Raw genomic sequence first — 18,233 nt, forward strand, 5'->3', positions numbered from 1 at the left:
ACGCCTTCCCCCTTACATTAACAGATTACGTTAAAATTCTGTAAATATCAAAATGATTCAGGGTTGCATTCACTTGTCGTAAGCACTGTCGCTGTAGACACTCTGCAATCTGATCCGTGGTTTGCGTAGATATGAGCTCAGCCTGACGTACACGTTTTTGCCAGAGGTGACATTGCCTACTGTTACATTTAGTAAGAACACAAAAGTCGATGATCACGCTCACAACTGTTACATCAGTGGTTAAGGCATTGGACTACGGTTCGAATGATCCCAGGTTCAAACCCCACAAGCACCAAGTTGACACTGTTGGGCCCTTGAGCACGGCCCTTAACCCTCAACTGCTCAGATGTGTAATGAGATAAAAATGTAAGTCGCTCTGGATAAGAGTGTCTTCTAAATGCCTAAATGTAATTTGCATTGTGATACACTTGTTATGTAGCCTTGTCACTTCGACTTGTTATGTAGCCTACACACATTAGCATCTCAGTAGTAGGTTTCTCCTCTACCATGCAGAAGAGCTAATGCCCAAACCCCAGCCTCTGGATGCCGTGGCGGTCCCAAGCCCTGTTAAATGGGAGTGTTCAGCATCAGGAAGGGTATCTGGCTTAAATCCTGCGTCAAGTTGTTGTGCGGATCGGATGGTCTACTGTCGCAATCCCTAGACAAGAGCAGCTGAAAGACCAACAACAAAACACACACAATCACATTAACCTACAATTAAGTTAGCACTTTGCTGCTAGTTGTGCCCCTCTCCCCCATCGACCCTAACACAAAAATGTTGGGAAAAATATATAAAATTTAAATTACAAACTCTACAGGCAGCTGGAGTTTTCTAATACTATTTAAAAACATGACAACACACACACACAGACACACACACACACCCTTTAAACATACACAAAAAACACTATTAGGAGTGCGCGCAGTCACGCACACACGTTCGAGCGCGCGCACATGCACGTACACACGCCCTGTGTGGAGAGGAGCGCGCGCGCAGACAGCCGCAGTGGCTCCATCACGGGGACTCACACTCCAGGTAAAATTACATTTAAAAACACTTTTAATTCATAATTATATTAGTTCTATACGATTTGTGGGCGTGTTGTTTTTATACAGTAAGATCTGTAATTTAAGTACAAGTACTGACATAATTAACAAAGTACTTCTGCAGCATTTATCAGCAAGGTAGATTTTTAAGTAACGTACTAATATAATAATCATCTAATCAACTAGTTTAAGTTGATTTGATTGTTATTGTATTGTTATAATAATAATAATAAAAATAATAATACATCTACTTTTGTGTTTATTACTATTTGTTAATTATGTCTGATAACGATATAAATGTAATGCGTTCTTACTTGAATTGGATCAGCTGTGCTGCTCACACACACACACACACACACACACACACACACACACACAGCCCCAGTTTAAAAACTCGTGTCTGTACACGTTGGTAAGCGAGGGCGTGTACGCGTAGGGGAGCCGCTCAGCCAATCAGAAAGCCGGACACGCCCCCGAGTAGGCGGGTTGTTTACGGGGCGCTCGCGAGGTAGCGGCGGCTCAGGGGAAGGTGCGGCGGTGGATCCGCGGAGTCGGTGCGCGCGAGAGTTTGACACGCGGAAACGATCGAGTGACGTCACACGCCGGGCCATGCAAACGTCCGAAGAGAGTAACAGCGATATGTTCGTTTATTTGACGCACATAAGTGACGCGCTGTGAATCCAGGCAGAGGTGTCGGTCTGATCCGGGATGTGTTCCGATCCTCTTCCGAGCTGGAGTCCGACTACGGCTCACTGAGGGGGTGTGTTGCCCTAAAAACAATCCAGTGCACTTTTGCGAAGACATAGCTGTTCCTTTTTTTAATTATTCTCAGACAAAGACTTAAGGATTTGAGTACAGGTTTGGTCTTATCATTCCTATTTAACACGGCTTACTTGTGTTCACAGTTAACTAAAATACTTCCAAAGGCTTTCCACATCAGTGTGTCCTGTCTGTGTGTGACTGTGTGAGGGACATCAAAGCTTCTCATGAGCCTACAGTATTATCAGCCATCTTGTGTCTCAGCATGTATAACATAATAATAATAATAATAATAATACATCTGTTTTCAGATTTTGTTGAGCTTCTGGTCGTCCCATTTGGTCTGTCCTGCTAAAAGACAGAGACAGAGAGAGAGAGAGAGAGAGAGTAGGGCAGCTGTGAAGTCCCAGACAGGGTCATGCATTCGGCAACAAGGCGAAAGAAGGCAGGCCTGGTACGGTACACATCAGCGTGTATTCCAGCATAACACTATCACCATTTCAGTTTTGATGGCATGAGTGATGTGCTGTGTCCTAATTTGGGACCCCAAAGCAAAAGTGATCTCATTCAGCTCTCCGCAGGTCAGAAATCATTCTCAGGAGCGTGCAGACGTACAGAAACACTGCCAAGACTCCATCTTTCAGGCATCGCCCGGTCTTGCCAAGTCAGAGCAGTCGAACACCGTGCTTTTCTTACAGTCCAGCAATGTCAATCTGCAATACCGGTAATCCCATTTGGTTTATGTTCAACTCCATTGTATTCAGCACATTTGTGAGTGTTCTGTGTGTTAACACTAAACCCAATAAATCATCCTACACACTAATACTTAATGCTTCTCTTAGTGTTGTCTGTTGTCCTATTGCTTGTGCGATGATGTGGGACATTGTATGAATTTGTCATGTCTTTGACAGTGTCCAAATTCTTTTTCAGAGATCATAAGAGTACATTTAGGAAATACGACTTTGCAGTTGGTCTCATTGGCTTGATGATATATGCTGATTCACAGAAACATTATAATCCCATTGTTTAACCCCATTATTTAAGGAATGTTAAAAATAATTAGTAATTGGTTCCTTATATTATTAACTACTTATCATTCAGGTTGGTTTTTTGCAACATTTCTAAAAGAAGTTGCTTCCCATTATCACTTACATTTACATTTGGGCATTTGGCAACAACTTACATTTTTATCTCATTACACATCTGAGGGTTAAGGGCCTTGCTCAAGGGCCCGACAGTGGCAACTTGGTGGTTGTGGGGTTTGAACCTGGGATCAAGCTAGGGAACAATAGAACCGTAGTCCAATGCCTTATCCACTGAGCTACCCCTGGCCCACTTGCGATTTAGCAGCTATAAACAGTATCTTCATCATGCCCTTTTCTTTCTTTTCTTTCTTTAATTCTTTTCTTTATTTTCTTTCTTTTGTCTAATCAACTTCCCTGAAGTACTAAGCACCTGAGACACCCAAGTCTTCTTTCATAAATGTTAAAAAAAATGCCTCTTTCCAGAAATCAGTGATTATATGAGTTTGTTCAATAATAACATGGTTCAAGGTGGAGGTGGGTCTGCATCAAGGATCGGCTCTAAGCCCCTTTTTGTTTGCTCTGGTGATGGACAGGATGACAGATGAGGTAAGACAGAAGTCTCCAGGGACTATGATGTTTGCAGATGACATTGTGCTTTGTAGCGAGAGCAGGGAACAGGTGAAGGAAAATTTGGAGAGGTGGAGGTATGCTCTGGAATGCAGAGGAATGAAGGTTAGCTGCAGTAAGATGGAATACATGTGTGTGAATGAGAGGGACCCAGGAGGATCGGTGAGGCTACAGGGAGCAGAGGTAAAGAAGGTGCAGGATTTTAAGTACGTAGGGTCAACGGTCCAGAGCAACGGAGAGTGTTTAAAAGAGGGGAAGAGGCGGGTACAGGCAGTTTGGAATGGGTGGAGAAAAGTGTCAGGTGTGTTGTGCGATAAAAGAGTATCAGCGATGATGAAAGGAAAGGTGTACAGGACAGTGGTGAGACCAGCGATGCTCTACGGCTTAGAGACAGTGGCGCTGAAGAAAAGACAGGAGGCAGAGTTGGCGGTAGCAAAGCTGAAGATGTTGAGGTTCTCTTTGGGAGTGACAAGGATGGATAGGATCAAGAATGAGTTTATCAGAGGGACAACCCACTTTAGATGTTTTGGAGATAAAGTCAGAGAGGCCAGATTGAGGTGGTTTGGACATGTTCAGAGGAGAAATTGTAAATATATCGGTAGAAGGATGCTGAGGTTTGAACTGCCAGGCAGGAGGTCTAGAGGAAGACCAAAGAGGAGATTTATGGATGCAGTGAGAGAGGACATGAAGTTAGTTGGTGTGAGAGAAGAGGATGCAGAGGATAGGGTTAGATGGAGGCAAATGATTCACTGTGGCGACCCCTGAAAGGGAACAGCCCAAAGACAAAGAAGAAGTTCAATAATAACATGCTTTGAACATGCTTATTATTCGTCTTGGCTTTCAGTATGTGGAGCTTCCATTCTAAATGAAAAGTGATTGCATATGAGGGCTGTCCTGAAGGTAATGCAAAAGTGAGCATAACTTTTTTTATTAACCGACATAGTTTGTCTCAGTTGCACATTTTGGTAGATTATCTCTCCCTCTATGCAAAGATACTACTCAACATAGTCTCCATCACAAGTCATGTATGTGTGCCATCGTTTAACCCAACTCTTGGATTTTATTGCAGTCAACGTTCTCCCACTGACTGGCTTGACTTTGATGCAAATTTCCACTTTCTTAAGCTTCTTCGTGTGCACATTGCTTGTGTCAATGGTGTAATTTCTATAAACATTCTGTAGCTCAGTGGTAGACCATCAACTGCTACAAAAGGGATTTTTATAGAGTATTTGAGATTTGGGTTAATGATGGCGCAAATTCAGGCTTGTGATGGAGACCATGTTGTGTAGTACCTTTGTACAGAGGAAGCATTACTCTACCAACATGTGCGATTTGAACAACCTATGTCAGGTAATAAAAATGTTATACCTACTTTTGCATTACTTTAAGTGCTGACCTGCAATGTCAGTCTGTCTCTGTCCGATCACAGTCGTGCTATAAATACATGTAAAACATTTTTTAATAACTTTATCCTGCATTTTGAATCAGAGACACATCACATCATGCATACTCTTGAAATATAGGTCTATTTATAAATAAATTTATTTATATCTCTGTGTCATATCTCTGTTACAGGAGTCTTGAATCAGTAGAGATGGATGAAATAATGGCTGCGATGGTCCTCACCAGTCTGTCCTGCAGTCCCGTGATCCAAAGCTCTTCACAGAGAGATCCTTTACCACGTAAATTATATCTTTATTTACTGAAGTCGTTTGGTGATTTATTGGCATGTACAGTATATAAATGTATATAAAGAATGAGAAGAGAAGTTATAACTGACACTGAAGGCATAGTCCTAATCAGTGACCCCCGATATATGCCCGGTATATGCCATGTGGTTGAAAGGACATGAAAGTGCCCTGGTATAGCATCCAACTAAATTACCCTCCATTCACCCATGTTCCTCACGACCCACGGTTCTCCATATGCACTTTCCAGATGGCTCACTGGATATGGAGTGTGGTGGAGGGGAGCTGTCAGACAGCGGCAGCAGTGGCTACTGGAGCTGGGAGCACAGCAGTGTCAGTCCTGCTCCCTCACCCTCTGTCACCGACACTGACAGCAGCATGGGGCAGCGGACAGATGAGGGGCTGCACATAGAGCTGGATCTGGCAGCAGGTGACGAGCATGAGATCAGACAGTGTATGGTGAGAGATGTGTAAGATGTGTAAGATAAAAAAAATCTTAAAAATGTTTAACATTATTAGACTGTTTAGGCTGTTTTCCTCCGGTTGTGATAGACTTCAAGCAGGGGAGTATATAGGTGTCTGTGGCCCGGCTGCGGCAAAGTGCTGACATCACGGGTTGGGATAAAGCGGCACATTCGCATTCTCCATCTCGGGTGAGCTTGTCACTTCAGGAACAAGTGTATGAAGGACTGTATATATTTGTCCTAAATCACATAACTGTACTGATGGAACCAACTCATATTCTTCTCATACACAGCGGAGCAGAACAGTCTCATAGAGAAGAAGATTTTTATTATACTGAAGTCTTCTCCGAAGAAGATGAACCAACGTCTCCGTCTTTATCTTCGTCATTCACCAGTGCACTTTGGTCCTCGTACAGCTCCGCCCCCAGCCAGCACACTTCCCGAAATGCCCGGTCATCTTCCAGCACTCTCAGCCAATCTGCCCCCGGTAGTGTGTGGCAGATACATACGGAACATCTCTACCAGGTGAAGCTCTCCTGTTTTAGCTCGCTTTGTCGAAGCAACATAGCACGAGAACAGAAGACAGTCGTGCAGACCAAAGAGTCTAGTTGCACTTGCACAGTTGTGCTTTTGAATGATTCTGAGTATGCATAGTTTACATGTTTGCTTCTCTGAGTTGATTATGAATTGCCCTTCTGTATGCCCAACTTGTGTAGGATTTTACAAAGGGACAGCCAATATTCGTTTATGTAGCCTAATTTTCATTTTTATAATTCACTTTTCCAGGCTTGTGCACCCATTGAGGTAACCACATCCCCAAACTCTTCATCCTCCTGCGATTGCACTTTAGCTGCATTCCCTCTGAGGCCTCAGGTACGTCTTACTGTACATACACACATGTACATGCACATATCGTTTAAACACCAAGGAGTTTTCTGCTGCTTGCATTTTAAGACCTCATGAAATGACACACATGCTGGAAGCCTAGGAACCAATGTGTAAGCCAATCAGACCGTAGTGAACTTGTGCTTCTGAATAAAAAGCACACTATTTCTACTGAATTATACAGTACATTATAAATAATGACATCTGCATGGTCTCATAACTGATTTTCCTGATTTCTTTATAATTTTCCTAGCAATACCCTATCTAGTTTTAAAGGTTGCTTATTTTACTAATTTTTTTAAACAATTGGACACATGTCTCAGAGCCCTCCCAAAGTATGTGTTAATGTCCAGATGAAGTACCGCTTCGATAATGCATTTTTATCACTTAAACCCTCTTTGCTTCACTCCACCTTCGCCGAGCGTGCAGTTTTAGTGTCTATTTAAATGAACAACTGATAAGCCACGCCCCTCCAGAGAACAGCAGAGCTGAGCACCAAGCTGTGGGGAGGGAATCTTCTTCATGAAGGGGACAATCAATGGGATTGTTTAAACCCCAGACAATACAAAAATGAAAAATTGAATTAAAATGAAATGAGACAAAGACAATGAATGATGTGTTTGTTTCTGCAGCACAACAGTACATACAACCAGATAATGTCAGTGTTCGGATGTTGTGTCAATTAGAGACATATAACCAGTGCAGACAAACCGGGACCTTTGATTGTGCAGAATAACAACACTTGAAGTGAGGTCAGCACTCTATGGGGGATTTGGGAATAAGTTCCCAAAATAAGTCTGAGTTCTTGTAATGTGCAAGTGAATGATTGTGTGAAGTGTATCCACGGACAGAAGTTATTCGTCATTCACTCATCAGGGACAAACTGATAATTATGATTTATACATATTTCCTTACACTTTTAAAATTCATTTCCACAATATTGTAATTTTGTCAATGTCCATTGTAAAAGCACCCTATATTAAAAACTGTCCTGGTTTGACTCCTCCTACGTTCTGGGAATCTTAACAGTTTAAACCAGCATAGTGGAAGTGCTTATTGCTGCAGGGTTTGTCATCGTCTTCCTTCATCGCCTGATTTACAGGTCAGCATGTCACGTAGCCGGTCCGTCAGCATGGGTGAGCAGTGGCTACAGCGGAACAACACACCTACCAGATCACACACTTTGAGTGCATCGCCATCCAGAGGCCAGTGCTCCAGCCGGTTTGTGCTCTCCATATTTATAAACGGATTACAGTGTTCTTTCCATCCATCCATCATATAACTAGCATGCATAACTCTTAACCCTTAATAAAGAACCACTGCAATCAACACGCCAGTGTTTGCTAACGAGTAATCATCATGTTTTTGTCTAGCCGGCCATGATGCCACTGCAGCAATTTCTTTCTGAGGTTATACTATAAAGGGTTTTATCCGTTCTCCATGTGTGTGTCCGTTCAGGAAAGGTCGGGGCGAGGCAAGAAAGTGCCGCAAAGTGTACGGCGTGGAGCGCAGGGAGCAGTGGTGCACGGCTTGTCGCTGGAAGAAGGCTTGTCAGCGCTTCCCTGACTAAAAAAATAACAATCCTTTCTTTTATTCGCCTCCTCTCGGCAGTGTAGAAGACACAGACAATCCCATTTTTACCTTTTGTACCTGTTTTCCATAAAGGTTAAGGCATATTTTTTATGATCTATTTCTGTGACGTGAGTTCCGGTCAGAAATGTGGCGCAGTCCTTGATCCCTTAAACCAATAAAGCTCTTAAAAACAATTTTTATAATTTCCTTGCATAATTTAAGTGATTTTCAGTTCTGTACAGTATATAGTTAACATCTGTACAGTCTTTTTTCTTTTGCTGAAACCTGTTAAAATTCATCTCTGGTTTGGTTTAAGTACATAAGGGTTAAAGGTACAGTATTGGCAAATGCTGAGCAGCTGTGCTATGCTTTTCCATCATGTGTAACAGTATTACGATTTGTGTATGTGTGTGATGTATTAAAATGTTAGACAATTATTATACACACACAGTACTCATAAAGAACAGGGAACTGTCAGGGTAAAGGCCAAAAAGACTCTGCTCTACTTTACCCATCAGCCCCGGGACATCACATGTCGACCACTCACCTGTCTCCACACCTTGATTAGTTTCCTTTAGTGTCCAGCTTCTGTCCTATCCGCCGTGCATGCCTTTTATTGCTCATAGTTTCTTTTTTTGCTGAATGTATAAAGTCCATGTTCATGATTTTTGTGTTCTCTGTTGTGTGTGTTTGTTTGCATTCACTCATTTGGTTAATAAAAGATCTGCACTTGCATTTGCCTTCACTAGCTTTTTAAAATGACATGATGATTAAAAGACAGTATATGCACAATGGAAAAGCTGATGGTTGCATGACAAGCCACAAGAGAAATAATAAACTATTTTATTGACATTTTATATGCTTTTTATGTACAGTCGAAAAAAGGAAAAGATCACTTTAGGGGGGAAGATACCTAAAAGAAAAGAAGTGTTTGAATCCTTCCACAAAGCCAAAGTGTAATATGTTTTAAAGGATAAATTTTCCACAAAAATAAAAATGAAAAATCAAGAATACTGTAATGGACACAGACCTGTATGCCAAAACCTTTAAATAGACCACTTACCTAAATAATATAATATAATAAATAATTATAATATTAATAATAAAGATAATAATAATAACAATTAAATGTTTTCTTTCCTTTTTTTAAATGAATACTATGAGGAAAAAATAATTACTTAAATAATTTCACTTTGATTCGTCCTTTATTGAAATTTGACCTAGAACAGGAATCATTTAAAATTTAAATCAAAGTCAAATCAAAGTGCTTGTGTGTGTAGATGAGTCAAAGAAAGCGATGGAGCTCTAGAGGGCAGAATTGCTCCACAGATTTAGGTTTGACGTATTCTAGAGGGGGATGAATCTAAAATGGCTCCCTTATTCAAAATTTGCTCACTCACTCATTGTCTATATCGCTTTATCCTGTGTACTGTGTAATCCTTTACTTAGTGCCCTAAGACTTAGGGCACTAAATAAGCCTATCCCAGGAGACTTAGGGCACAAGGTGAGGTACACCCTGGACAGGGTGCCAATCTATCGCAGGGCACACACAACCCACAGGTTATTCACAACCCACAGGGAATTTGGAAACACCAGGTAACCTTCTGCATGTTTTTGGACTGTGGAAGCGCACATCATGCACTATAATTTTTCATTTCGATTTTAGCAAACAACACAAAAGTTCTTGATGAGAAATGTTCTTAAATATGAGACTTAAATAAAAATAAATAAGACATTAAAAAAAAAAATCCATGCTGGATCATTCCCTTGTTTTGAACCCATATCAAGTGTTATCAATGGTGGAAAAGACAGGATGATAAAATAGATAAAGTGCTTTTTCCTTTATGACATTCAACTTCATACGACGAAAAACAAACGACCACAGTGCTCTGCGATTCCTCCGACATCCAGAGCTGATACTGATGATGGACATGCTCGATGGAAGATTCAGTGCATCGCTTTTATTTCTGCCAAGGTTAAAACCCAGCCAAGTGGCTGAAATTCAAAACCAACAGCTTGTTTGTTACTGAATTAGTGAGCACAATGAGCTCGAAATATCAATAGTGGAAGCAAACAACCAAAACAAAAAAATCCTCATTGGATATCAATGCAATATCTTTTAGCTCATCTTGGATGCGGTACATGATGGCGGTAAGAGGAGAGATCGGCACCTTTTCTATGGTGATTAAACCTCATTCTTTTGTCGAACCGCAGCTGTAGACAGGTTGGAGAATTGGCCCGAGCGGCCTGTGCGTGCGGTGAGACTCAGGTACTGCCTCAGCAGCTGGCTCACTCGCTTCTGGTTGTTCCACTTGCGGGCTGACTTCCGGATCCCGATGAAGCCACCGTAGCGCTTCTGCATGGGTCTCCCAGAGCTCACCAGCTTACGGAAGCCATGGCGGCCTTTCATAAAGCCGCCAAAGCGTTTGGAGAGATTGAGGGCGGAGGCACTATCTTGGTCCTGCTCTTCCCCCTTCTCGGCTCTGTCTTGCTCCTCCTCAACCTCCATACCAGAGTCGAGCCCCAGGTCATAGGTTTCCCCAAACGGATCCGGTTTTTGTGCCTCCTCAGAAGGTTCGTGACTGCTGAGCGCCTGAGCCATGTGACGGAATCGCTCCAAAGCTTCTGAATATTCTACTCCCTCATCCTCCATCTTCACAATAGCCAGAGGCTTTACTTCATCTTCTGAACGCTTTGATAGATCCTGTGGTGGCAATGCAGCTGGATTTAGACCCAACACTTGGTAGCAGAGTTCCCAGGTATGAGCGGGGAACGCCTGGGCCTCACATTCCAGCAAACACACCTGCCAAAACATCATGTCACGGGCCAGTTAGACACATTTGACTTTTTACCAGAATAGCCCTATTAGTGCAGCGATCAGAACTTAAATGAATCCTCATTTTCCCACTAACACAGCCCGTGGGTGTAGGAAAGGCGTCTAATCTTCGGAAAGAGGCACAATGTCTATTACTTAAGAAATAGAAATTGTCCCTTTTGAAGCGAGAGGCTTCACAAAAATGAGGCTTCATATAACAGAAAGCTCTGACCAGGATGTCTGTAAAAATTAATTACCTATTTCTAATTAAAAACAGCCTACAGACTGTTCTACTGTACGTGCCATGTAGGCATGGTTAAAAAAACAGGCACGAGAGTGCAGACATATTTGTATGTGTAAGTGCAGGTAGTTCAACATGAGCATGTAAGTGGCTGAAAGTGAAAAAATCATAAGGTAAGTTCTTTAAGCCTGAAAAGCCCCTTATGAGATTCGATATAGCCACTCGGTAAAATGCCATACACATAAGTGGCACACTCTTCTCTAACCAATTATGTGCATATATTAACTGAAGTGACTCGGGCACAGCATTTTGCATCTTCAAACCCATTAGGAACTTGATTAAAGAGCAAGTGCTGTGACACTAAAAGCTATTTTTTTGTCTGCAATTTAAACAGTGCTTATAACAGTCTGGGATTTTGTAGGGTAACAAATCAAGAGACTTTTTAATTTTTTCCTTGATGTGTACATTTATGTGAAATATAAGAGAAACTGAGAGAGAGACCGAGAGAGAGAGAGAGAAGGAGAGCGAGAGAGAGAGAGAGAGAGAGAGAGAAGGAGAGAGAGAGAGAAGGAGAGAGAGATCACTCACAAGGGTGTTGAACGTTTGCTGTGGAGGCAGGAGAAGTCCACAGGTTAAACAATCTCCCTGGCAGTCGCTTCGCCCAGGGACACACAAGCTCAATAAGAGAAGAACCCAAAGTGGCGTCTTCATGGCTTTTTTTTATGGAAAACCCTGGTGTAGAGTTTTAAGCGGTAGTGAAGGGTGAAAGGTCGCTGGATTACTGAGTAAAAAACAAAAGTAATGTGTCAAGCATCAAAATATAGTCATTTCTAGCATAATTTATTGTCTAACTTTATACAAGAACAGAACACAGTTATAAGAGTAAAAAACTTTATTTCTCTATATAATCCTCTGCAGCACTAATGCACTTATCCCAGTGTTTCCTTGGTGCTAAGAAACCATCAAGGTAGAAAGTTTTCTGAGTTTGCCAGAGCCATGATGTGACTACCTGCTTTACATTTGAAACCACAGCCACCCAGGAAATCCTTTATTGGCCCAAACATTTATAAACATAATTGAAATAGCTGGGAGCAAGATCAGGACTGTAGAAGTTCCTGTAATGTGCAAGTGGTGTTGGTGAATGATTGCGTGTACAGTTCCCACAAATGTGTGTCTTCTACAAATCGGTGACAAGTTATCAGTCATTTTATCAAAGATTAGAGATTTATCACTGAACATTCATTTACATACTTACAGCCTTTTTTAAAAACGTTTGTACCCTTCAAATGTTTTACTGCAGCTAAGAATATAGTATATATAGTATTGAAACCTTTGACATTGACATTTACAGAACGTTTCATCACAAGTCCCAGTCTGTCTTGACTACCCCTTGTGTCAGCCATTACATTATGACTACCTGCCTAATACTAAGTAGGTCCCCCTTTTGCCACCATAACGGTGATGCACACATTTACATTGGAACCAGCATTTACCTTTTCATCAATTTTTATCAATTTGATCTACACCAGCGTTCTATTGGATTAAACTACACAGGTCAGCATTTACTCCCTACGTGCACCAGAGAGCCTTGGCTGCCCATGACCCTGTCACCCGTTTACCAGTTTTCCTTTGTTAAACCATTACTGGGAACTTGTCATAGCAACTTCAAAAGCGCAGCTTTGTACAGATTTGTACAGATACACACGCTGTAAACATTGTATACACTGTATGCACTATACATAAAGCAAAACTATGATTTAACTAATTAAAAATATCTAACAAAAGTTATGATTTTAATATATGATGATAATAACATGACCATGCATATATATATATATATATATATATATATATATACAGTATATATTTATAAGTACAAGGGCAATGCTTGCATTTGGATTCATTTGGAGTACATGTTTGCATTAGAGGGGAATGGCATGATAATTTCACGGTGCGATAACTGTTGAACCCAATTTCATGGGTTTTTGATAGTGTCTGCTGCAAACCGAGGCTGAAGGACAACAGCAGCATCAAGATTAAATTACCAGGTTAGGGAAGATAGAAGAGAAGCACATCTTTCTTATATTATTTTTTAAACCTAAAAAATATATATTATAAAAAGATATATCATAGCAGTTATAGTAAGTGTAAGGAATAGTAAAATGTCTATAGTGTTTGTTTTATTTCATTATTTTTGTTAGTGTGGGTTATGAATATACTCTTCAGCCGATAGAGTACCAATAATACCAATACATACGCATAAAAGTAATTATTTATATTCAAATCCACACAATAACATTTATTTTCAATGATTTTTCACAACCATTTCCACCTTGGCCAAACATGACCTAATGAGGCATGCAAGAGGAAATTTTATGCCATATGCCATTTAATTGTGCATATCTCCAGCCTGCAGCAGATGCTTTATCAAGACATGTGTCTTTCTCAAGGGCAAAGTGTAATGTTGAAGGACATTGATGTAGGACGTTAGGGCTTAAGCTTTAATTGCACCCCCTTTTGCCCCTAGTCCACATCTATAAACCTAACCTCTGAGTTTATCAGTCTTCCCCACTCAGGATTTTTTATAGCACAGGCTGATTACACTTTCTTAGCACATTATGTTGTGGAAGGCAAAATTAAACATTCACCATCTGTTTTTCCTCTCGTTCTAAAGTTCATTAACAAAACTCATCATAGCCTTTAATTGATGTCTGAATTAGCATGTTGTATGGCATAATGAAGAGGAAATGAGAGAGAGCGAGTGACTGTGAGTAACAAGGACTCTGAGTCACTCTGCCAGCACACATTAGTCACGATGAGATTAGGGCCTCACACACTTTTTATCAACCTTTAACCAAAAATCAACCTCCAACTGTAATGAAGTCAAATCTTTTTTCTCTCTCTTTCTTTCCTTAGAAACTTTCTATTTAGTGAGTAAAAAGTGTAGGACTGATTACAGGCTAATAATATACTGTGTGATTGTGAGCAATGAAGCCATTTACGATGGCAGGATGACCAGAAAACATTTTTCAGTCAATTTAACACACTCACACTCATCGTTAATGCAGCTCAGTTAATTTTCTAAAAGCTACATGACAGAAGCTCTTTTTTTTATTATTATCTTCCTCTTTAAAATCTTTTATTGAAAGGGGTTTTGGAGATAATAAGGAAATAAAAAGCAGCCAGTGTGAGAACAATGCGAGATGTAAGTAACCATCAAAAGTGTCCCTTCAGTGCACAATGACTTTAATCAACTTTTTATTACTTTATACAGTACATAACACAATAATTCTACAGCTTACCAGAGATCTTAGTACCAGCTGGCTCACAGAATTGTACCTACTGTATGGTAACTTATAAAGTATAAAAAGGATAGATAGATAGATAGATAGATAGATAGATAGATAGATAGATAGATAGATAGATAGATAGATAGATAGACAGATAGATAGATAGATAGATATAGACACTTTATCCTCATTGTACAACGAAATTAGGTGTTACCCTTTAAGGTGCATAAAATATAATAATACGGATAAAGTATGAACACAACTATAACAGAGTACAAATAGAAAAATATTTAATCAGATTTACTCAATTCAACTTAGACATCAAAGCAGTCCAATTTATATATCTATATATCAATCCTTTTAGATATAAAATACATATGTATGTAGTATTTCCTATTATAATATTAAAATAAACCAAATATAGGATTAATAAGCCAATTTTAAGTAATTCCAACTTCAAGCATGCTTCTTAAAAAAAATTCTTGATATGTTTGACTATTTTTATTAAAATTGCTTGCAGTATAAAAACTAACTTTCCAGCAGGATTAATGCACTGACTACATGCCCATAGCTTTTGTTTTAAAAATTGGACAATTGTAAGGTTTTTTTTTTTTTTTTTAAAGTTTAATTTAAATTTTTTAACACTATTCCTCATTAATGTAGTGTTACGCTGAATGGGTTTGTAAAGGACTGCATGCTGCAGCGGAGAGATTGCAAGCCACCACTCACATTCCCCCAGGGAAGAGCTGTGAAATGATAAATCTGAGGCAATTTTAATCCGATTAAAGCAGCCCGCTCCCTTTCTCCCATTCAAGGAGCCACCTGATGCTATCAACTCCAAGGTAAACAGCTAGTTTCATTTTTCCTTCCTGAGGCCACACTCCATCTCACCACCCAATCTGTTAGCACTGTGTTGCAGGTTGAAGACAGATAAGCAAATCTGTACATCCTCACTATGACGTCTGGCGCTGCTTACGTAGAAGTGAGCGTAACAATCTAATTGTCCATGTCTCCCCCCCGTAACCCCCCCCCACACACACACCACCACCACCACCACCACACCAACCCCACCCCCCCATCACCCAGCCTATGAGTCTATAAAATAAAACGTATTAAGTAATGGCCCACATTATTTTACCCCGCATTCAGCAATTTCATTTTGCCTTTTCGCAGTGTCATTTTATTTTAATCATTAGAACTCTCATTGTCATAATGAGATACATTTTCAGTCAGCCTACAGACACATCATAAGCTCGGTCAATTTAATTGAGAACGCATCGATAGCCTAAAGGTACGGCATCTGTGAAGATGATTTTACTCCTCCTCCACTAGCAATTATTACATTATCTCCCAGTGCCCACGAGGGACTTTATCGTAAAAAAAGAAGCAATCCAAGGCAGTGAATGGATGCTTTAGGAACTCAGGTTGGTAAAGACATTTACAAAAACTGTTACAAAGTCAGTCAGCTAAACTTCAATGGAAAATGGATATCAAATTAATCTGTTATGTTGGCAGAAATTTCTCAGGAACTCATCTCAATGCTATTTTTGGACTAGTGATTAGGCAAGAGGCTAAAGTTGAAATGAAGAGCCAGCACAAATCACAAAGTTTAGATTCAAACAGCTGATAAGGACATATTTAAAAATTCTTCACCTTGCAAAAACATGCCACCTTGTAAGTTATCAATCAGCTAAACTCATAGTCAAAATGTGACAATAAATCACCATGTAAACTTCTCAGGCATTACTTGATGATACATTAACACATCAAATGCTTAAGTATTTGATCATGCATACTTTCCCATGCATATAGGAATGGCCCAAGAAGAGATTTTCTCCTTTTCTGTGTGCGCACACTTACGATTTACACATTGCGTATTTTAAAACTCACACTATATCAAGCACCTGCTTTGATTTATCTGTTAATTCAGGAGTAGGAAAGAGGGAAGTCATTGTGCACATTGCGCAGTTCACTTAGTTCACAGCTTACAAGCATTCATTTTCCTGACAGATGTAACTAATTATAAGGTGTTAAAAGCAATTACTGTAAGAAGCCACAGTCCTAATGGAAATGAGAATTGAACAATTAGGCAAAACATGACTGGGATATTAAATTAAATTATTTTCAAAATAGCACATTTTACTTGTATTCAGTATTACCTCCTAATTGCTTTTAATATTTTCTATATTCTTCATTATTTATGGTTTTTGTCATGGTTAATCATGCTCAGAGACATTACATTGGTTTCACAGGACATTTAATACATGTCTGACACAAAATTACTCCCAAAACGTATTTGACGGGCACAGGAAGATACGCATACTTAACCTTCAGATGAGGAAGAAATTACAGCTGTGTGTTTCAGTTCAGTCAAATGGAAAAAAAAATGTTGCTTGCGTCAGGATCATGGCAACAGCAATGTCAATAAGAATCAAGTAGCTCAGATGTGATCCATTTATACCCACAAGAACATTAGGTTTTACATTTTGTAATTCAAATGACTTTTGATGTTCAAAGGATTTTTCGAACATTTCAGTTTAACTGCTAAAGTCAGGAATCAATTAAACATTACACTCCTGAGTAGTATTTTGGATCGATATTATTAAGATTAAGATCCTTTTCCTCTTGTGTAATAATCAGGTGCTTATTCTTGGAAAGAAATGTTCCTTTGGTATGCACTTAAATAGAGGAAATGATTCCACAGTGATTGCATAACAAGGAAGAAGTGGAGGAACAATTCAGTGTTTTATCGTACATTGCTGCAACAAAGCTCTTGCAGAAAAACCCTTCTGTATAATTAGGCACAATTGGGGTAGGGCGAAAAAATCAAGCTCCCGCATCCTCTTTAAAGCCACTAAGGTGTTTGAGACGGAAGCTTGGCCAAGTGTATTTATACAGACCGTGGTGAGAGAAAGCCATGTCTGAATTTCAATTACCAAAGAAACTAAATTAACTAAATGTAAAAAAAAAAGACAAAAAGAGAAACCTAAGCCATAACTTTTTAATTAATTCTGTCACCTCTTCTGTTAACTGTGTCCCTACAAGTAATTTTATATATAAGAAAACAATATTCTGTATAAATCCCAAAAGTGTAATATTGCAGCAGCCAATGGAAGATCAGGTTTGTACAGGTAAAGTGATCAAACGAATGTGTTTTTGGAGACCTGCTTAGTCATTATAAACTGTCACATGGGAGTTGTAAAGCACTCCAATAAAAATACATTTCAGTCTGTAAACATTAATTACACTGCTTTCTTAGATTGTGATAATAATAATAAGGAGTAAACTGAAGCAAAAGGTACAGTAATCTCTCTTTCAGACAACTATATAAGGCAATTTAATACCACAATGTAATGTTCACACACACACAGACACACACACACAGACACATACACAACAGAAAAAGCTTAGGAGGATGTGCCGAGCCTTACCTGTGCTTCGGTGCTGAGGAAGTCGTGATCTCACTCACACACACACACTCTGACTCTTCAGCAGTGTACAACCCTCAGTCTTGTTCAGCTGCTTGCCTTCACGCTCTTTCCTCTCTTATAACAAACCCGCCCCTTCCCCTGGTCCCCCCCCCCCCCCCCTCCCTTCATCCCCCGTCCCTCGCTTTTCCACTCCATAAGCAGGAGCGCACTAAGGTGTGGAATCATGCATAACTTAGTCAACTAGCAACCCTTAGTCAATGCTTACGTATATACCTTCACCAACGACGTCACTCCTGCTCCTAAGCTCCCAAAAAACAACTTCAACACATACACAACCTCTGCTTAGGTGCGATAATACACACATAAAAATGACTCTTATTTTTTGCATA

At 39.9% G+C, this 18,233-nt stretch overlaps 2 protein-coding genes across 2 annotated transcripts; one reads left to right on the forward strand and one right to left on the reverse strand.

The window, feature by feature from the left end:
* Window positions 1-1,584: 1,584 nt before the first annotated feature.
* On the forward strand, window positions 1,585-8,802 carry znf395b (zinc finger protein 395b). The gene is made up of 10 exons (XM_053488590.1): window positions 1,585-1,905; window positions 2,118-2,260; window positions 2,388-2,530; window positions 5,034-5,140; window positions 5,397-5,605; window positions 5,699-5,799; window positions 5,904-6,135; window positions 6,397-6,483; window positions 7,598-7,716; window positions 7,954-8,802. The coding sequence occupies exons 2-10, from the start codon at window positions 2,225-2,227 to the stop codon at window positions 8,063-8,065; spliced, it is 1,146 nt and encodes a 381-aa protein (XP_053344565.1). The 5' UTR covers window positions 1,585-1,905; window positions 2,118-2,224; the 3' UTR covers window positions 8,066-8,802.
* A 336-nt stretch (window positions 8,803-9,138) lies between these two features.
* Window positions 9,139-17,930, reverse strand: pnocb (prepronociceptin b). Its single transcript, XM_053489295.1, has 3 exons — window positions 17,845-17,930; window positions 11,712-11,904; window positions 9,139-10,870 (listed from the first exon to the last, which is right to left on the reverse strand). Exons 2-3 carry the CDS (start codon window positions 11,832-11,834, stop codon window positions 10,253-10,255), a joined length of 741 nt encoding a protein of 246 aa, XP_053345270.1. The 5' UTR covers window positions 11,835-11,904; window positions 17,845-17,930; the 3' UTR covers window positions 9,139-10,252.
* Between the last annotated feature and the right edge of the window lie 303 nt (window positions 17,931-18,233).

This window comes from Clarias gariepinus, chromosome 27 (assembly GCF_024256425.1).
Source record: "Clarias gariepinus isolate MV-2021 ecotype Netherlands chromosome 27, CGAR_prim_01v2, whole genome shotgun sequence".
NCBI lineage: Eukaryota > Metazoa > Chordata > Actinopteri > Siluriformes > Clariidae > Clarias > Clarias gariepinus.

Excerpts from the sequence above, each read along its gene's own strand:
- znf395b (XM_053488590.1), top strand. The coding sequence starts at position 2,225 with ATGCATTCGGCAACAAGGCGAAAGAAGGCAGGCCTG. Across the intron at positions 5,141-5,396 it reads ACAGAGAGATCCTTTACCAC|ATGGCTCACTGGATATGGAG; the intron begins GTAAATTATATC and ends TGCACTTTCCAG. Across the intron at positions 6,484-7,597 it reads CATTCCCTCTGAGGCCTCAG|GTCAGCATGTCACGTAGCCG; the intron begins GTACGTCTTACT and ends CCTGATTTACAG.
- pnocb (XM_053489295.1), bottom strand. The coding sequence starts at position 11,834 with ATGAAGACGCCACTTTGGGTTCTTCTCTTATTGAGCTTGTGTGTCCCT. Across the intron at positions 10,871-11,711 it reads AGCAAACGTTCAACACCCTT|GTGTGTTTGCTGGAATGTGA; the intron begins GTGAGTGATCTC and ends ATGTTTTGGCAG.